General features: G+C 41.5%; 1 protein-coding gene and 1 long non-coding RNA gene across 5 annotated transcripts in view; one reads left to right on the top strand and one right to left on the bottom strand.

Moving 5' to 3' along the window:
* Window positions 1-21,421, top strand: part of LOC309644681 — a 236,613-nt gene that overhangs the window by 58,541 nt on the left and 156,651 nt on the right. The gene's annotated exons all lie outside the window — the stretch shown is intronic.
* Window positions 1-21,421, bottom strand: part of PTPRA (protein tyrosine phosphatase receptor type A) — a 186,121-nt gene that overhangs the window by 32,743 nt on the left and 131,957 nt on the right. For 3 of the 4 annotated variants that reach the window (XM_082428497.1, XM_082428498.1, XM_082428499.1), the window contains 5 exons: window positions 15,621-15,705; window positions 14,356-14,429; window positions 14,005-14,141; window positions 1,357-1,447; window positions 5-81 (listed from right to left, as the gene is read on the bottom strand). In XM_082428497.1, the coding sequence (XP_082284623.1) occupies window positions 5-81; window positions 1,357-1,447; window positions 14,005-14,141; window positions 14,356-14,429; window positions 15,621-15,705 (464 nt within the window). Of the gene's footprint in view, window positions 1-4; window positions 82-1,356; window positions 1,448-5,549; window positions 5,644-14,004; window positions 14,142-14,355; window positions 14,430-15,620; window positions 15,706-21,421 lie in introns of those variants that run through there. The other variant, XM_082428500.1, reaches the window with a different exon arrangement.

Genomic DNA, 21,421 nt, shown 5'->3' with positions numbered 1-21,421 from the left:
TTACATTGATGAATGAAGCATTGATGTAATCAGAATCTGGAACTCCTTCAACTGGTGTCAGATGGACTCTAGAGTGGTCATCTAGAAAAAAAAAATTTTTTTTTCAATTAAATTCAATTTTATTTTTCACTGGTCCCAATGCAACCAGGCCAGTTGTGACATCTATGACTATGTGTAGAGAGACACACAAGTATAAAGTTGTCACTGCAGCACTATTTATAACAGCAAAAATTCGGACACATCTCAATCATCATTAGGGGACTAAGTTCAATAAATTAAGATATATCCATAATATGGAATAGTAAGCAGTTGATAAAAAGGAAAGTGAACACTTCTGTTTCTTGACAATTACCAATACATATTAGTTTTGTTTTTATTTTACATTTCTCTATATTATAGTCATTTCAGGTATATAGCATTATAGTTCAACATCTGTAATAACTATAGCGATCACCACAACAAGTCTAGCTACCATCCATCACCATACAGTAGGACCCCCCCACCAATCCATTTCACCCACCTCCAACCCCCTTCCCCTCTGGTAACCAATGATCTGTTCTCTGTATCTATGAGTTTGTGTTTGTTTTGTTTTGTTGGTTTGTTTTGTTTTTTTAGATTCCACATGAGTGAAATCATATGGTATTTATCTTTCTCCATCTGACTTATTTTCCAATATATATTGGGAGAAAAAAGAAAAAAGTCAGAGCAATGTATACAGCATACCAGTTATACTAAAAATATATAATATATATACATGCATTTATATACAAATAAGACATAAGTACCTGTAAATGCCTAGTACAGTGGTCTTTAATATATGATGCACCCAAAATTACACCAGGAATTATTTAAAGGATGAATTTTTTAAAAAAGCAATTATAAAAAATAAAGCAAAGTTCAAACATTTTGCTCTCGCATCCCACTGGATTATGCATATTCCATTCTGGAGACCATTAGCCTAGAAAAATATCTCTTAGGTTATAGATAAACTGATTAGCAATGGCTAACTCTGGGAAGGAGTTACGAAGAGAACTCTGAATTGGAATTTCTTTGCAATGAGCAACAAAAAAACCCCACAACAACCATGTACTTGCTGTCTGGTCTTAGTGAAACTGCTCTCCTTAACTTCCTAGAAACTTTAGGCCTGCCACGAAAAACCTGGTCAAGCACCCCTACTGACTTTATGAGCACCTGGGGTTGCCTGGGGAGCCATAAAGGCTCTTTCAGCCCAAAGGCTTGACTCTATTCTTATTACCAGCTTTCCTATGATCAATCACAAGATTCTTTCCATCCTCAGAAAATCTGGCTACAGATGCAGTTTCAGGTTACATCCCAAGAAACCCTACAAACACTCACAAGGCAAGATGTTTACATATCGATTTTTTTCCTTGTTCTCCTCCTTGGAGGCAGCTTCACAGGTGGCCTGGATAGGACAAGCAGGGAGAGCCTGAAAGGTTAAGAGAAATTACAGGAGTTATTAACAGGGATAAACACCAAACATGCAAACTGCTGCACCATACTCTGACCTGGCAGCAAGTTCTACCTTTTCTTGGGGGGAAAAGATGTGCCCAGGTGAATACTTGCATCTAATACAGAGAGTGCACCTCTCTTCTAAATAGTTTCTAAGCTCCTTAGAGTTTGAATACCCAGAGGGCAGAATGCCTTTCCTGTTACTATAAGCACAGCATGCTCTTTATATGATTACTATGTGGTTAGCAGCTTGTTACAATGCTGGGTCAAAATGGACCACCCCAGTATATAGGACTGGGGACATAACTGAAAGGATGGGCCATTTATCCCCATGCTGACCACCATGCAAAGCTGAGATGTATCTCAGAGTAAACCACACAGGAGGGGTCTGGATGGTCAGTTGAGTTAGGAGCCTGACAAGGGGGTATGGCAGCCCAGCTTCTAGCATCATGTGGTAAGGAAGCAAGGACAGGTGAGTGGGTGAGAGGGCATTCACATGGATGCAGCAGTTAGGAAGCAGAGGACTTGGATGAGGTAACACTGAATCTGCAGCAGTTTGGGAGCAAATGTAAATCAGCTAGCACTGGGAGGTATGTGGATAAGTATAAATGGTTTGACATGAGATAGTCTGGATTGTATGAACTTGAGCAAATCGGCCGAAGTTTCCCATAAAATTGGGATAATAATATCTGCTACATAAGGAGTAAATAAGATAATCTCATGTTTGGCATAGAATAAGCATTCAGTAAATTCGTTTTATAGGAGCAGGAAGCTAAACTTTATTATTTGAACTGTTTTCTTCTGTGTTCTATATATTCAAAACTAAGAAAGCAAAAAGAGAAATAGTTTAAAATTACAACCTACACAACCTTCCTGATAAGTGATTTGGAAATATGTTTTAAAGCCTTAAAAATATTCATACGCTTTGACCTAGCAAATCTGGATTCTAGCCTAAATAAATAAAAATCTCTGTTCAAATTATTACTTCATCATTATTTAGAATGACCCCAAACTGAAAACAACCTTAGTACTCAGCAGTAGGAGAACAGTTAAGTAAATTATGGTTCATGTATTACTTTTCATTCATTCTTTCAACAAACATATAATGTGTACCTATTAGGTACCGGGTTAGGTACAGAGCAAACAGTGGTGAATCAATCATATACACAGTTCTTGATCTCATGAACAATGCAAACTTGTGGGTGAAAGACAGATATTAAATAAATAAAACAAGTAAATATAAAATTACATACCATGATAAATGCAATGAGAGAACAGATTATTAGAGAAAGTATCAGAAAGCCCAAGGAATACCCCAATACAGATTAAGGGTAGGTCTCTATGAGGAAGGATGAGTATGGAAAGTAGTATTCCAGGCAAAGAACAGCATGTATGATGACCCAGAGGCAGGAGAAGGCTTGGTTTGTGTAAGGAAATAAAGTGTCAGTGAGGGTGTTATGTAGAAAATGTTGCTGGTGGAGATGGCAAGAGGAAGTGGGAGGAGATGAGTTTTTTGACAAGGTTGATCACATATTTCTACATACGTCCTTGAATAGGAAGTTTGAATTTTACTTTAAGTGCACGAGGAAACCATTCAAGGTTTTTAAACTGTAACCCACTTTACCTGTTAAAGAATCACTCTGGCTGCTACATGGAAAATGGGCTGGGAGGAAGGCAAGTACAGAATGTGGAAAGATGATGGTACAAGGAAATAGATGTATTTGAGATATATTATGAAGTTAGAATGACTAGATTTAGAGATGGAATGAACAAAAGTTGGGGAGAGAAAGAGACAGGAATGAAGGATGACTCTCAGGTTTCTAGCTTGGATAAAAATAATAAAAAAGATTAAGTAAAGGAAATGCCAGCCTAAAAGGAACCAATTTTACCAGAAAGAAACAAGAGTTTTAAGAAGGAGCAAATATACTTCCTAGGAACCAGCAAGATAGTGGTAGGAGAAATTAAAGTGAAATACCCCAAGATAACAGGAGTCAAGGTCTCATAGTCCATCTACCTTCACTTATTCAAGAGATTTTCTTTTCAGAGTTAAAACCCTGGAGGTTCTGCATGTTACTTTACTAGGAAAGCCAATTTCTTCAGACCCAGTGCTGTCAATACATAAAGGGGAAAAAGGAGTTTCCTGGACGAGAAGATTGGAATTTCCCAGTTTGCACAAACCCACAGTTTGCCTTCTCTTCACCCAGATAGGCTACATTTCCACCTTGATGCAGGGCAGGATGAGACACAAGTTTTTAAAAGCCCTCAAGACTAATCCTGAGGTATTACTTTTCCTGTACATCCCTTGTCTAAAATGATGTAGAACAGATGTACTGACAACAAGATTCTTGAAAATAGTCCTCAGGGTCAGTAATGACAATGACCACATCTCAAAGTCCTGTCAGCATCCCTAGCTCCCCCAGTCATGATGAAGAAAAATTAGGTCTCCAGGTAGGCTGAGGCTCCTAAAAGCAAAGTTAGGAAGAAACAGGAGTCACTGTTTGACAAGAGAAAATAAAAGATTTGCTTTAGAGAACACTGTACTAGATGTAAAATATCAGATTAAAGAGCCTAGGTCAAGGATGAAAACAAGGGGAATCCTACTCCAGGCTGAAAATACCCAGCCTGGAGAGCTGGGCAGAAGCAGCTGAACCAGAAGGCTCTAAGATGTTAAATTCTCCACAAACAGTAGGTGGCATCAAAGACCACTTCATCCCTTGCTTAGGCCTTTACTGGAAGCAAGGCTGTCATTTTTTTTAAAATGTCAGTTAAAAAAATTTTTTTTTCAATTTTTACAATTATTTTTTTAAAAAGTATATCCACCACCCAATTTAACTTATAAGTTCTCTTTCGGCACTTCCTCATCACTTCCTCTTCCTTCTCTCACAAGTAAACTTGGAATTTTGTATTTATTATCCCCTTGCTTTATTTGTATCCATATATTCTGTATCCTTAAAAATATATATTTTTATTGTTCAGTCTATTTTTTGATAAAAATGCAATGATAAATGGTGACTTGCTTTTTTTGCCCAACATTATGTTCTGAAGATTCCACTCAGGTTGTTCCATGTAGCCAAAGTTCATTCATTTTAACTACTTTGTAGTCCTCCATTTTTAGACCATACCAACATTTATTTATCCATTCTACTACTGGTGAATATTTGGGTTGTTTACAGTTAACCGTCCTGCTTTGAGCACTAACTGTATGTGTTTCCTCATGCACATGTGCAAGAGTTTCAGGTACGACTATCTTTAACCTTACCAGATGAGGTCAAATTGTTTTTCAAAGTAGCTGTACCAATTTACACTCCCACCAGCAATGTAAAAAGTATTCCAGTTATTCCATATCCTTGTCAACATTTGCTATGGTCAGACTTTAAATGTATCAAATGTAGGTTTAATTTATATTTCTCTGATTATTAATGAGGTTCACCATCATTTCATAGTTTACTGGTCAACAGGGTTTCTCCTCTTCTGTGAAGAACCTAGTTGAGTGTTTCCCCATCTTTCTACTGGATTATTTATCTTCTTACTACTCTGCAGAAGTTCTTTATGTGTTCTGGAAACTCATTCTTTATCAGTTATAAGTGTTACAAGTATTTTTTACCAAGTTTGTGGCCTGCCCTTTCATTTTCTTTATAGTATTTATTTATGAACAAAAGTTTTGCATTTTAATGTAGTCAAGTTGATCAACCTTTCCCTTTATAAACATTTTAAGTCTTAAGAACACCTTCTTATGTGAGATCATAGTATATTTTCCTACATTATTGTCTCTACATTTTTTCCTTTAAATTTCAGTGTTTACATCAACTGGGACTGATTTTTGGTATGAGACAGGAATTCAATTTCATTTATTCCATGGGGTTACCCAGTTGTCTGAGCACTATTTATTGTAAAGACCATCCTCTACCCAGCAAAACTACAACAGCATTTGTCACAAATAGGTTTCCCTTTACATATGAATCTGCTTCTGGGTTCTCTATTTTATTCCGCTGGTCAATCTATTCCAGTGCCAATACAAAACTGTCTTAATTACTAAACTTTATAATGACTCTTTATACTGGTAAGGCGGGTCTCCTCACCTTGTTCTTCTTCTTCAGGAATGTCTTGGCTATTCTTGAATCTTTTCTCTTCCATATAAATTTTAGAATCAGCTTGTCAAGTTCCACAAAAAACCTGTTGGGATTTTTATTGGAATTGCATTGAATCTATATATCAGTTTGGGGAGAATTGACAACTTTACAATACTGAGCCTTCTAATCCATTGATCTTATCTCTTTCACTAATTTAGGTTTTTTTCTTTAATGTCTTCAAACATTTTTATAATTTTCTCCAAAGATTTTGTAAATATTTTACTAAATTTATTCCTAGGTACTTCACATTTTGGATGTTATTGTAAATGGCATCTTTTAAAAATTATTAGATTTCCTGATTGTGGCTTATGAATAGAAATGCATTCATTTTTTATGCTGTTTTTGTATCTATCAACCCTGTTAAAATAACATTAATTCTAATAATTTATCTGATGAGTCTTTGGATTTCTCTGGGACAATAATCTCCTCTGTGAAAAAAACTGATTTTTGTCTCTTCCTTTCCAATCCGTAATACCTTTCATTTCTTTTCTTGCCTTACTGTGCTAACGTCTCCAGTATAGTACTGAATCTCATTCACTTTAAAGTTTGAATCCCCTTCCAAATACTCTGGCCACAGTCACCAGTGCCTGAACACTCTGCTGTGATGGGGAGCCTACTACTTTCCAAGGAAATTCCCCTGATCTTGGAACAGTTCTGTTTAGAAGGACTTAACACCCAGACACACAATTTGTTTTTCCCTTGTACTGACTAGTGTAAAACCCAGGAGGTCAGCTGGTGCCTTCTCTGCCCCTTGGAAATCCTGAACTCCCAATTCCCTGGACTGTTGAATTCTAAAGCCCTTGACATAGGTACTGATAACTCCCATAGGCCTTTGGCTCTGATACATTTATTTGGAGACAACTCATCAATGTAGAGACTATTCTGCCTCTGGTTCACTCAGATGCCACACAGTTCTGTCACCAAATTACACATAAATGCTTCTTTACCTGGAAATCCAAGAATTAAGCTGTCTCTACTAAAGATGGAGGGTCCTGAGTGGGTTGGGGGGTTTCACATTTCACAATTCACAGATTGTGACCGCCTCACTGCCTCTAGTTCTTTCCCTAGCTGTCTCCTATCCCCTTCATCTCAGGAGCTAAGTAAAGTCTATTTATTTATTTATTAAACCTTAAACATGTTTTAGGGACCTCAATAAGTGGCTTTTCAAAGTGTTTCTTTTAAACAAATACAGTGCTTCCTTCCAAGACAAATGCTGGTCAGTAAAATGTTCCAGCTTATAACTTTAGGACAAAAGTTCCATTACCCGTAACTTTCAACCACGGTGGGATTTCATAGAAATGTTACACACTCCCCATTTAGTCTGTCAGATATCCGAAAACAGCTGTCATTTCCTATGCTTATTGTTTCTTCAGCTGTTCACCCCCACGGTCCAGTTTTTCCTCCAAAACAACTTCCCATTTAATGATATTCCTTTTCACAGAGACCTGACCACAAGACTCTTGGCACAGTTCAAGCTGGGGACACCAACTCTATTCTATATGCCATCTATACATTAAAGCATAATGGATACTATGCTAAGGCTAATAAGCTTGAATAGCTTTGTTTACTATATTAAAAAAAACTTTTTAAAGTTTTTTTTTTCTTCTTCTTTTTGGCTGCACTGCGAGGCACGCAGGATCTCAGCTCCCCAAACAGGGATCGAACCTGCGCCCCCTGCAGTGGAAGCACGGAGTGTTAACCATTGGACCACCAGGGAAGCCCCTTTAAAGTTTTTAATGTCTGCTTTTAAAAATGCTATTTAAAAATATGCTTGTTGTAAAAGAAAGTCAAATAATTCAGTAGAAAGTGGAAGTTCCCTATCATGTCTCTCCTGTCTTCTACCCGTCCTTGTAGGCAACCACTGCTCAGTTCACAGTGTTCCTCCAGACTTTAAAAAAAAAAAAAAAAAGGCATTAACACACTCAAAGGCAGACATACATAGATTTTTTTTTAAAAGGGGATTATACCATGTAAAGTCCCCTGGAATATGTTTTTTCCCATATTTTTCTATGTCAACACATTTATTTTAATGACAGTACAGAATTTTATAATAGATGCAAGAAATTATTTAGCCATTCTGCTATTTGATAGATAAATATTTTCCACTTTATCTTCTTTGCTATTATAAGTAATGCTACAATGAACATCCTTGTACAAATATATATTTTGTTTTCTGATAGAGTCCCGTAAGTTAGGTCAGATAGTGTAAGCATTTAAAATTTGGTTGATACTGCCAAATCATCCTTCCAGTGCTGTTATCAATTTAAACTTCCCCTACCTGTGTGAAATAGTTTCTTTATTCCCATACCCCTGCCCATACTTGACATCAATTTTCTAAAATTTTCAAATCTAACAGGCCCAAAATAATGGTTAGTTTTAATCTGGATCTCCGGATTACTAGATATAGTTGAGCCTCTTTCCCTATGTTTATAGACCATTTGTTTTTCTCCTCTGAACTGCCAATTTTTCTCCTGCAATGTTTAACTTTTTTCTCACAGGTTTGGAGAAGCTCTATACATTATGGAAAATTCTCTGTCTACTTGTGGCAAATAGTTTCTCCCAGTTGGCCACTTTCTTATGGTGTTATTTTTCAGAGATGCTTAACATTTTAATATATTTATTATCTTTCAATCTATTCTATTCTAGCTTCTGAATCTTGTGTTTTGCTTAGAAAGGCCTTCCTCACCCTATGATTACAAGAATATTATTCTATGATAGTGGACACAAATTGGTGTGTTTGTCCTATGTGTTAACTCTCCTCTTTCCTGCCAGGGCTGACCGATGCAAGCACAGTCACACCTGACCTACATTGTACCAACCAGATTCTCTTTTCCAGGATTTTGAAACCCAAAAGAAGCAGAGGCTTCCCTAGAGGGCCCAGACCCACCAGGATAGGACCTGCTCTGTCCAAAGGCTGGTAGTCTATCTCATCTTTTGATTCTGCCAGCTTCCCCACTTTTTTGCTTGAGTTGACTTCTCCTGTTTTTAAGTAAAAGACCTTAACTCACTTAGCAGTTAGTAACAGAGAGTGGGGTTGTAGGTGAGACACTGATGGGGGAAATACGGGTGATGTGAACCTGATTACTGAGTTCAGATGAAGGGAAAGGAACTGTTAACCAATTTGCATTATGGGAAAGCTCAAGCCACTCATACCTCACGACTGTAAAACAGTTACTTCATATTGGCTTGCAATCACCTGGGAGGTGCTCTAGCTGATGGTAAAGGAGTTGGGGGAGGGGGAGTGCCAATTAAAAGGAGATGAGAAATGCTGAAACCAAGGAATAGGATTATTTCTGACAATTTTAGATAGTAAAACAAGAAAAAGCCCAGCTCCAAAATCAAATACTTATCTCCAAAGACAGTACAAAAGTCAGGGCCCTTCTATGACTGTGCTATGTATTTTGCTGAACCAAAAGTTAAGGTTTCAGAATTTTGCTGGTTGTTAAATGTTAATGCCAATGGAATTCACATCTTTCCTTGGTTGGTCATGTGAAAGACACGGCTTTAAAGTGAGATAATTGAAATGATGCAGAAAGGAAACAGAGGAGTTGGGGAAAGCCAACTTCTAAAAATCTCTATTATGCTCTCTACTGCATCCTGCTTTCATGATGAAAACTGCCCCACAACCCAGCTCTCATTGCGCATGGATAATCAGGATGCGAGCATAACACGATCTGGAGGGTAAAATACATAAAGAAGGTAGAAAAGCAAAGAACTAACACCCAGAAGAAACTGCAGGCATTCACTGAGTTGGATCATCAAAAACCATAGGAATAGTTGTTGATATACATTTTGAGGATGTTAGGCCAAGGAGGGGTCTAATTCTAATTTTTGAATAGGGCTAGATTTCTAGTTATGGTATGGTTAACTGAACTTCTGCAGTTAGTGTAACCGCTCAGGAAACTGGCCACGGTTCTAATGGTGGGGTGGGGTGGCCAATAGGAACCTGGACTGAATGCTGGGTTCAGCTAGGTAGCAAAGAAAAGCCAGAAAGCCCTTGGCACAAAGTAGAGGAAATCAGTGTTACAGGGGATCCAACAGCCTCAACCTTCTCACTGACACCTTCACCATGTCCTTGATGGGATCTACAATACATGCCTCACTAGAGGCTGTACGTGGGTGAGGAAAGCACCTGCATCTTTCAGAAGAAGGAAATGACTTCAAAAAGGGATTCTTGATCTTAGTGGGATGAAAAAAGCCTCAGAGGCCACAGTTCACCAGGGCTCAGACTTCTCTGAGGTGGATAATTTGTTGTGAAGCTCCCAATAATGGAAATGGGAGGCAGCCAGCTCAGGTCAGTTGAGGGGGCCTGACTAGACTCTCATGCTAGAGAAGGGCTCCTTCTCATCCAACTCCCAGGCCTGAGTCAGTTCACAGACCTAGAACTCTTCAATGATGGGCACATGTAAGAAAGAACCCTGCCACAGCACATCAACACTCTTATACCATGAACCTTCCTCCTCATCTTCCCTTAAGAATCTGCAGGCATTTACCATGGTAACCACTGGGTAAAGGCAAATACATCTTTTGGGGTCTACTGGGTTCTGGCCTTCAGCTAACTAATTCCTGGGAACCCAGAATGCTATAATTTCATGCTAGTTTGAATGGAGCCTTTGTAGGACAGGAGATGGAAGGAGTTTTGGCTTGAAGTGGTCTCATGTTAGGAGCTACCTATTTTCCCAATGTATGGTTGGAATGGAATTCTACAGCAAGGAGCAGGAATAACCACATTGGTCCCCTAATCCTTTGGATAGGTACCATTCCACTAGCTAGAGCAAATGCAAGCTGCTGGAGCAGTAATCTCCCTTTACCAAAAGGCTAGGTCCCTAGATGAGTCACAGAGCTCCTAAGTGCTACAGGAGACTTAAAAGTTGTGGGATAATGATGAGATAATCCATTTAGATGTGTGAGTTTAGTGATGGCGTGAAGCGAGTGCTCAATAACTACTAATATTAGCTATTCTGATGCTTCCTATTACTCTCCATGCAAGCTACCAAATAGATAAGCTGACAGTTTTTAAGAATGTCAGTATAATGTCATACATGAACCATGTGGAGCTGCAGATCTGCAGTTGCTTTTCCAGATGTTGTATTTCCTACAGATTAATATAACCCGTGGTACCTGAATTTCGCTATTAATGAGGCAAGTGAGCTTATTTTTTCCTTTATGATGCACAAGGACTACATGAAGCAGTTTCCCTTTCTCACGGCAGGAGCAGCTTCAGTGATAAATCATCTTGACCTCTCTCTGCTGTGAACTGGTTCATTGGGATTTTGTCTCACTGTTTCACAGGACATCACCCTGACAACTATATAGTGGCCTGCCACCTTGGCCAAGTTTTCCGAAAGTCAAAAGCCAGCAGCATGTCAGGATATCCCCTCCAACGTAAAGAATAAGTTGCCACTCCTTGCCCCCATGCCCTCTCCCCGCCCCCACTTCAAGGAGGAGTGATGCTTGCTGGGTCATTATGGATTTTGGAGACAGCATATACCACATGCTGGTGTCCTATTCTGACTCATTTATTGAGTGATCTGAAAAGAGAAGGCTCTCAAGCTGACCCAGGCCATAGAGAAATTAGCTCTGGTAGATTCTACGGGGCCCTAAGTGTCTGTGGTTCAGGCTGAGCAGGAGAATCATAATGAAAAACCTTAGGATGTGGGGACAAGTCCATGATCCTGTCAGCAAGATTATGTTCCTAGCTTAGCACTGGGGTCTGGTAGAGACTGTAAGCCTGACCATGGGACACTAGATATCCATATGATGTCAACTGCCCATCATAAACTAAGTATTATGTGATTCAATAAGCTATAAATTGGGACATGTCCAGAATTCAGCTGAAACTGATGTGTACAGAACGCGTGCCACACACCCACTCCTTCAATAGATTCCTCTGACTTCCTGATGATATTAACAGTTGACTAAAGGAGAAAAAAGTCCAGCCTAGTGTACAAATGGCTCTGTGAGACATGCTAGCCTATTCTGGAAGCAGACTGCTATGGGATAATCTACTTAAGGTATGGCTCTGAATGAGTATAAAAGAGAAACCCGTCTGGTGAACAGAACTTCAAGCAAGGTATCACACCATCCACTTCACTGGATGTCAGGATCTAAGCTGATCCCTGGGTAGTAGATAACTGGGACAAAAAAGACAGGAAATATTTATGCTCCATGTGTATGCTCACCGGATGGCACTCACTGCAAGAACCCAGGAGATGTTGGTCGGCCCTTTCCCTCACCACCCCAGTGCTGGCCCAATGAGCCCATGAACATAGTGGCCATGATAGCACGGCAATTGACTGTCACAATACCTATCTGAATTTGCCTACCATGCCTCTTAGGAACACCACCTCTATCCAGGTATTCACTGGAATGCCTTATTATGGGATCTCAGGGAATTATCTCTAAACAAAGAACTCATTTCACAGAAAAAAGTACAGTCACCAGGTCACATACCCATCACCCAAAAGTAGCTTGCACCATATTTAAAAAACAGCAGAGTGCCTACTGGAGACCTAGCTATACTGTTGAGGCTGAGGTGCTATCCTGTGGGATGAGGTGAATGTTCATAATCAATAATGAGCATTAAATGGTGTTGTTTTTCTAACAGCCAGAAAAAAGGGTCCAAGTTATTACCTTAACTCTGGCCTGGTAAATGGTCTTCTGCTTCACCTCTTGCTTCCCTCCCATCTATTCTCCACATTGTAGCTAGTGATTTTCTCAGGGTGAAAATATGACCACATCACGCTCCACTCCCCCAAGCCCTTCAGAGGTGGAGCAGATATGAGTGGTAACCCACTCACCCAATAAACATTCCTCCTTGCTACTAGAGCTCCCATTCTGTGTTATCCGCCTATCCTCTACATGACACTGGAATAATGTGGATTGGTCTCAGCCAGTTGCGGTAAGTCTATTTTTCCCTTGCTTATGACTAGTTTAAGAAGGACTATGTGACCAGAGAAGTCTCCAGAAGCTTTTGGGAAAGTTTTCCTCACTAATAAAAGGAGACATACAGGAAGAAACAGTTATTCTCTTCTCACTGGACCTTATTTACCCCCATGTGGTGCCTAGAACTGGGGCAGCCATTATTTTTTTGGGGGGTCACGCTGCATGGCTTATGGGATCTTAGTACCCCGACCAGGGATTGAACCCGGGTCCTCGGCAGTGAAAGCGCGAAGTCCTAACCACTGGACCGCCAGGGAATTCCCTGGGCAGCCATTTTGGCAACATGAGGAAAGCCAGCCTAAGAGACAGGACTGACACATGGCTGAGTGGAAAGATATGAAGGAGACAGAGTTTAACAATGCCCAAGTTGATGAATTAGCCAACTCTGGAACTGTTCCTGTGTCCTTAAATCCATTCCCCTCTCCCTAATCATTACCACTTTACATCAATCTATCAGCGACTCTGGTCTTAACTGCTGCAGCCCCTAACTGTATTTCCTGCTTCTATCCTGGTCTTCCCATGGGCTATTCTCTAACTAGTAGTCTGAGTCATTTTTTTCCAAATTACAAATCTGGTTGGTCTGTGGCTTCCGACTTCTCTCATGACATTCTACAAGATCTACAGTCTGGCCCAGTCTTCTACATTTTCATCTCTTACTACTCCCTTAAGTCTCTGCCCTTCGGCCACTCATAGTCCTTCATTATTTTTTGAATGTGCCCTTCCCTCACCCACCCTCACTACTGACAGATTGCTCCTGATATTCCCAGTGCCTGGAATGTTCCCCATCCCCCTTTCTCCAATGCCCTTGCCTATGATTAGGTCTCAATTAAAATATCATTTTTAAAGGAAGTTCTGAACTGGTGGACTGGAATCATCAACTGGTAGATTCACAAACATGTTCTGCTTCCTTGAGAGAGTTATAAAACATGCAAATGTAAATACTACCCAAGATGAGGCCTGCACTCTGCAGTCTGCCATGGTCCTCATTTTCCACAATGACCTATTCCTACTGTCTACTTAAGATACCCTGTGACCCCTGGCTCTAGACTCTAAAAGGCCACCTCTTAATATAGGTTCCTATGCCTTTGCACCAGTTCTTCATGTTCTATATTGCTGTTTGAACTTACACAGCAATTTCCCTGAGTGTAGGGACTAGATCTGTTTTTGCTCCCCAGCAAATCCCTGGCACCTTGCACATATCAGATGCTTGATAAGTTTTTATTAAACAAAAGTAACAGATGCAATGATGAATGAATGGATAGATGGGTAGAAGTGGGAGGTATGGCAAATCTTTTTGCATTTCCTGTCCATGGTCACATAGGAAAGGAGTCAGATGAACCTGGTAAAAAATTTCTCACCTCTTAACCCATTAGAAACCTGTTTTCTACCCCATGATTCAAAAGGTTTGACCTTAGGTCTGCCTTCCTCCCTGCTGACACACCAGCCTCAGCAAAGAACTCACGTTGAATTCTTCTCTGAAGAGCTTATTGTCATCAGCCATTCTCCGGTTAATCTCCTCTTCCAGCTTGTCCACAGGCAGGGGCGGATACTTCCTGTTGGTGCTTGGGGACCTGGCCAGAAGTGGTACGCTCTGGGGTTCTGCAGTGCATAACGGGGAAGGTTGGTCAGGTGCTCTGGGGACACAGCCCTTCTCTGGAGACTAAATTAGGGGTTCTATCTCATGGACCAGGCATCCAGAAACTAGGGGTGCTTTCAAGTCTTTTTTTCTCTTTCCTTTTAAGATGGGGAAACTCCTATTTTCTTGATTTTTCTTCTCCATGAAGGTTCCCCATGTCATTTAGGGGTGTCTTACCCACATCCTCAGTGCGGCCATTGGATAAGCGGAAAGAATTGGAATGGCTCCCAGCTTGCTTGTATTTCTTAAACCTAATGAGAAAATGTTCATAGTGAAACACTAAGCACAGAGTCAGGAGAGACCAATCATTGGCTTTGTAGCTCCACTTACTGATTCAGCCTTTTAAAATATCCTTTACCAAAAAACAGGCTCTTTTAGAGACAGGCTCTGCACACACTGAGGCAGCTCCAGTGGTGACTGAGCACCTCAGTGTGCTCTTGCTCACCCTCAGCACACTAGAATCCAACCCAGAGAACCCCACAGTATGTTCTGGCTTGAATGGCTCCTCTGTGCAGCTCCAGTTCCAGGATTTGCTGCAGATCACAGCCACACCAGGTGGAGGTAGGATGTGTGGGTAGAATACAGTGCGGGGAGATAAGAGTATCAAACAAAAACCCTGGTACTTCCCTGGTGTAACCAGGGAGAAGCCCAGAGCTTCAGACTGGGTTGGCACAGGTCTGGCCACAAGTCTCCTGCAGAAAGGTGGAGACACAGGACAAACTGTAGGGGTGTACAAGGTTTCCCTCTCTTTATCCCTGCAGAAGAACAGAGGGAGCTCAGAGCAGCTTAAGCTAAAAATAAGGGCAGAGTTAAACCCAATTAGTCAGGGCGGTGACTTCAGCAGGAAGAGAACAAATGCACCTCCTTCTTCCCTCCCTTGGGTTTCCCTTCCTGGCTTTGGTACCTGTTTGAGGAGTAATACCTACAAGACCCTGGAAGAAAGTCAGAAAGAGAAACTCTGTAGCTCACATGGTTCAGCTCAGCATGCCAGAGTCAGGGGCCCTAGAGGGGTTTGGGGACAAAGCCCCAACTAGAAATAAAGTAGGCCTTTACTGAGCACATAATCTTCATTGGGGTGCTTTCAGGGGTTGTTTCAATAGGGCTAGATCTGAAGATCTTAAAACGCCTATCAGTAACAACAGACTGTGGCTTCTTCCCTCAACCTCTAAACCACTGTCCTGGGTTTTAGGTTGAACTGGAGTTGAGGGACTGGACTTGGGACAGAGGGAAGCAAAGGGGAGGGGCTAGGTGTTAGGGAAGACTATGTAAAACTTTAAAACATTTCTAAGCAGAATTTTAATCTTAGGAGTGCTACCATGAGTCATTCCCCTCTATCCCATTCACTGTCTTTATCCTACTGTCTTCTGGACTGTGGGGGCTTATTGAGACCCTGGGGTATTGAAACAGAGTCCAAGAGAATGCAGAAGCATTAGCACACTCACCTTAACATGTACAAAACTATGATAATAAACACGATCACTAGCAGAGAGGACAGGGCCACCATCACTGCAATAATTGGCGTCTCATCTGAAATCAAGAGAACGAAACATGTTATTATCATTGTATGTAATGGAGGGCTCAAGTCGGCTGCTCAGGGAAACACCCAGATGAGGAAGAAGGGCTCCTCCAAATGCTTATGTAGATGGCTGGGCATGGGGAGGGAGAGAGGGAGAGAAGGGGGGTGCGGAGAGAGAGAGAGAAAAGAGAACACCTTTCACTGCCAGCCCAGGGCTACTGGGTGAAGAGGGGGGTACAGCAGGGTAAGAGCCCAGGGTGACATGTCCACCCCATCTCTGACTTATCATACATATGTTTATTTTGTGTCTCCCTGCATTACAATGAAAGCTCTTTGAAGGTAGAGACTTTCTTTCATTGCTATAGAGCCTAAAACAAAAACAGTGCTCAGCACATAAGAAATACTCAAATATTTCATAGAGTATTCATCAATCCTGATGGTAAGCTGGGTGTGCAGGGCCAACAATGTACTTTCTCCCAGGCTCAGTGTGCTCCATCTAGAGGAAGATGGGAGAGAAAGGAAAAATGACAATTTTCCTATCATAAATCCAAATGGTTTCCTGGCACAGAGAATACTGTTCCTGATTAAAGCAAGGACACATTATTAGATCCTTAAGCACTGTGTCAAAAAACGCTGGGTACTCTTTTCTACCTCTTTCCACAGCTACCTTTTACCAGGACCCCAACTACAGCAACATCTGGCTTGGAGATACAGCAACTCTGCCCTCCATTCCATAGGGCCTGGCTTCCTTACCACCCCACACTGAACCTCATGGCAGCTGACCAGGTGCCGCCTCATCCTCTTCCTGCACTCTCATGCCCCACCACGAACTATACAACCAGTCTGAATTTGTAACTGTCTTCACCATTTTCCATCTTTCCTAGCAGCACCACTTTTCATCCTCTTTAGCAGATCCCCCTATGTAAAGGGCAATCCTGTCACATATGCTCTGTATTACATCTATTACTGTCACTTCAAAGACCTGTCTTCTTGACCTCATTTACCCTCCTCCAACCACAAACAGCCAGCCCCATGTCTCTCTTCACAGTTAACTTCTCACAACGGTTGTCTTATTTAACAGTTGTTTTCTCTAACCCCTTACCTCTGGGTACTCCTTAATCTATTTTGCTCTGACTCCTACCCTCAGTGAGCCATTTAAATTGCTCATCAAGGACACCAACAAATGGCATATTGCCAAACCCAATGGAAACATTCCCATCTTCATCTGATTCCACCTCTTAGCAGCATTCATTCAAAAAATATTTATGGGGACTTCCCTGGTGGCACAGAGGTTGAGAATCCGCCTGCTGGTGCAGGGGACATGGGTTTGATCTCTGGTCTGGGAAGATCCCACATGCCTCGGAGCGACTAGGCCCGTGCGCCACAACTACTGAGCCTGTGCTCTAGAGCCCACGAGCCACAACTACTGAGCCCACACACCACAACTACTGAAGCCCGCGTGCCTAGAGCCTGTGCTCCGCAACAAGAGTAGCCCCGCAACTAGAGAAAGCCCACGCGCAGCAATGGAGACCCAATGGAGCCAAAAATAAATAAAATAAATTTACAAAAAATATTTATGGACCAGCAACTGTATGCCAGGCACTGTTCCAGACACTGGGAATAGAGAATTGATTAAACAGACAAGCGACAGAGAGCTGACATTCTGGGGGAAGTGGGAGAAAACTGTTCATAAACAATTTCAGACAGGGGCAAGATATATGAAGAAAAGAAGGGTAAAGGGATAGAGAGTGATGGGTTTTGGGGAGGGGGAAGTGGTTGGCTATGTTAGAGTAGTTTGGGAAGGTCTGAAGTGGTTATACTGAGCCATTACTTAGAGTGGTCTAAATAATGTGAATAAGTGAACCACAAAAAGATCTGTGCAAAGAGCTTTCTAGGCACAGGGAACAGCAAGCATAAGAGCCCTCAGGAGTTTGGTGGGTTCAAGAAATAGCACAAAGACCAATTTCATACAAGATGTGGCTGGAGATGTGGGCAGAAGCCAGAAGACTTAGGGCTTTGCAGGCCATAGTAATGACTGTGGATTTAGTTCTGAATGTGATGAGAAACACTGTGTGATTGGAAAGGTTTGAACAGGGGAGAGATATAAATGGATTTACATTCTTTTAAAAGATCAGCTAGTTAAACTGACTCATAAGCAGCAGTCATGAGGTAGGAGGTAATCCAGCAGAATGTGGTATCATGCAAGCCAAGAACAGAGGTTTTCAAGAAGGAGGGAGTAGTCAACTCAATCAAATACTCAATCAACAGATTCAGTAGGATGAAAACAGAGATGTGAAATTGGATTTGACAAGAGGGCAGTTATTGGTGACCTTTTCAAGAGTGGTTTCAGTTAAGCAGTTGTTGAGAAAGCCCAAATGGAGTGAAATAAAGATGGAAAGACGAGACAGTGAGATACCGACTCCTTATTTGAGGTAAGGACTTTTATCATAAAGAGATACAGAGAAAAGCAGCAGCTGGAGGGAGAAGCGGGGTGGAAAGTTTGTTTTTAAAGAGATGGGAGATATTATACCATGCTTCTTTGTTGATGGCAATTTTCAATCATACCCTGGTATGTGGATCTCATACTGAAATGAGCATTCAAACTGGCTGACTACGCCCTCCTCTCTTTTTTTAAAATTAATTAATTAATTTATTTTTGGCTGCGTTGGGTCATCGTTGCTGTGCGCAGGGCCTTCTCTAGCTGCGGCAAGCGGGGGCTACTCTTCGTTGCAGTGCGTGGGCTTCTCATTGCAGTGGCTTCTCTTGTTGTAAAGCACGGGCTCTAGGTGCACGGGCTTCAGTAGCTGTGGCAGGCGGGCTCAGTAGTTGTGGCTCGCGGGCTCTAGAGCGCAGGCTCACTAGTTGTGGCAGATGGGCTTAGCTGCTCTGCGACATGTGGGATCTTCCTGGACCAGGGCTCGAACCCATGTCCCATGCATTGGCAGGCAGATTCTTAACCACTGCGCCACCAGGGAAGTCCCTCCCTCCTCTTTGAAGAACTTTCCTCTCTTGGTTTCTACAACAAAGCACTCTTCTGATTCTATCTCTTGGCTGCTTCAAATTATTTTCCCTTGTCAGTTGCTCCTCTTCTAACACAGATCTCTAAATGTCTGATTTCCTCAGGGCTCTGTTCTTGGCGTTCTTCTCTATATGCTATCTAGTTGATCAGATCAGGCTGGAAGCTCAAGTGATATGCTAGCAATTCCCACATCTGCACTGCTTGGTCAGACCTCTCTTCAAACTCTTCTGAAACTATAATGTCACCTCTACTTTAAATTTCACAGGCAATGCAAACTTCCTGGGTCTAAAATAATTTCCCTTACTGGTAATTCAGTAGCTAGTACTGCCACCCATCCACCCTGTTGCTCAAGTGAGAAATGTGGAAATCCCCTTAGTTTCTTCCCCATGCTTAGCTTCTATATCCAACCCAGCTGCAAGTAATGTTTTAGCACTAAAACCAACACCTCAAATTTGTCTGCCTTTTTTCCATTCTGTTGCCATCACTCTAGTCTAAATCTCTGTCCTCTCTCAACTGAATCATGGTAAGCTGCTATTCTCGGCCAGTCCATTTTCCAGAAAGCAGGGAGAGTGATCGCAAAGAAAGCAAATCAGATCATGTTCCCCTCTTAGGTAAAACCTTTCAATGGTTTCCCAAGCCTTTAGAATGAAATCTAATATCCTTACCCTGGCCAATAACAACCTCCCCCATTTAGCCCCTGCTTTCTCTATCTCCTCCCACTCTTTCCTTGCTCACTGAACTTCAGCCACTGGCATCCTTCCATGCTGGGTTCACTCTTTCCTTGGGCCTTTGAACATGTTATTCCTTCTGCTGTATATAGCCTCCCTCTGTTCTTTGCCTGGCTAACTCCTAGGCATCCAGTTCTCATTTCAAGTGTTACTTTTACCGGAGAGGTCTTTTCTGACTTAACACTAAATTAGGTAAGCCTTAGTTTCCTTATCTGTAAAATCAGTTATTCTAAAGATTAAATGAGATCATCCATGTAAAGTTCTTGGCACAGTAACTTGCACACACTATGTACACAGTCTAGTCGGTGTTAGCTATTGTTGTTTTTTATTAGTCTCACAGAGCACTCTGTTATTTCTCTTGATAATACCCTCACACTTTGTAATTATATATTTATTTGAGTATAGCTGATTATGAGTGTCCTTCCTTTACACCATAAATTCCACAAAGGCAAGGATTATATGCCTGCTTTGCTTTTCACCATATCCCTAACACCTAGCACAGAATTTCACACATAGTGGGCACTAAACAAATACTGGATGGACTACACTGAGTGAATGAATAAAAGAATTAATGATTTATCACTAAATATGTCTTTGTTCAATGCCACTCACAGAGGGCTGTATACCAGGTATTAAAAGAAGGTAATTAGAGACATGTGGCTCAAGACAGTGGGCTGAATCCATAATTTTATTTCTTTCTCTTCCCAAAAGGACACTGAAACGATAGAAGAAACATAAAAATACGAATGAAATAAAAATTGCATCTGGGGCTTCCCTGGTGGCACGGTGGTTAAGAATCCGCCTGCCAATGCAGGGGACACAGGTTCGAGCCCTGGTCTGGGAAGATCCCACATGCCGCGTAGCAACTAAGCCTGTGCACCACAACTAGTGAGCCTGCGCTCTAGAGCCCACGAGCCACAACTACTGAGCCCATGTGCCACAGCTACTGAAGCCCGTGCACCTAGAGCCCATGCTCTACAACAAGAGAAGCCACCACACCACAATGAAGAGTAACCCCTGCTCGCTGCAACTAGAGAAAGCCCGCATGCAGCAATGAAGACCCAATGCAGACAAAAATAAATAAATTTATTTAAAAAACTTAAAAAAAAAAAAAGCACATCTGGAAGGCAGCAAAGAGTGGCATCAGCAGACCAGAAACTTTGAGGGATTTGTGGACGACAAAGCAGATGGGATTGGACTGCTGAAGAGATCAATCACAGCTGAAGAGCTGTGAGTACTAGTTCCATCGGTCTGAGCCTAGAAACACCTCAAGTTCAGCGTCAAACCAGGAATGGGGATGAAAGTAGGTCTTGGGGTAGTAGGGTATTTAACCAAAGGCTTGCCAATGCAGTCCGTACCCCCACAGGCTGAGCAACAAGCTGTGGTATCTCATCTGGGCTCAGTTTGAAAGACAGCGCTCTATACAGAGCGGGGGTGTACTGATGGCTTCTTTACAAAAAAATATATATAAAAAATTATAAGCTGCATATACATTTTATAACTTGTTATTATGGAAAACTTCCAAACTTACACAGGAGTAAAAGAACACTACAGTAAATCCCTATGCACTGACCATTTCACTTTGACAATATTACCAGATGTCAGTTTTTTCATCTCTACCAGGGTTGGGTTTCTCAGCCGCACACTAATAACATTTTGGGATAGATAATTCTCTGCTGTGGGGGGCTCTCGTGTGCACTGTAGGATGTTTAACATCATCTGTGGTCTCTAGCTACTAGATGCCAATAGCAAACCCTTAATTGTGATGACCAAAATCACCTTCAGACGTTGCCAAATGTCTTCTTGGGGGGGAAATCACCCTGAGCTGAGAACCACTGGATTATATTAAGGCAAATCTGAGACATATCATTTCAACTGTATTTACTTCAGTATGTGGCCGTAAGAGATAAGGATTCTTAACATAATCACAATACCTTTACCTATTTAAAAAGCAACACTGTAGCCCCTGCTCCCCACAAC

The sequence above is a fragment of the Balaenoptera physalus genome, assembly GCF_965194825.1.
Source record: "Balaenoptera physalus genome assembly, chromosome: 16".
In the NCBI taxonomy this organism is placed as follows: Eukaryota; Metazoa; Chordata; class Mammalia; order Artiodactyla; family Balaenopteridae; genus Balaenoptera; species Balaenoptera physalus.
Note: the sequence above shows the minus strand (reverse complement) of the source record. Positions and strands in the feature narration are given on the sequence as shown.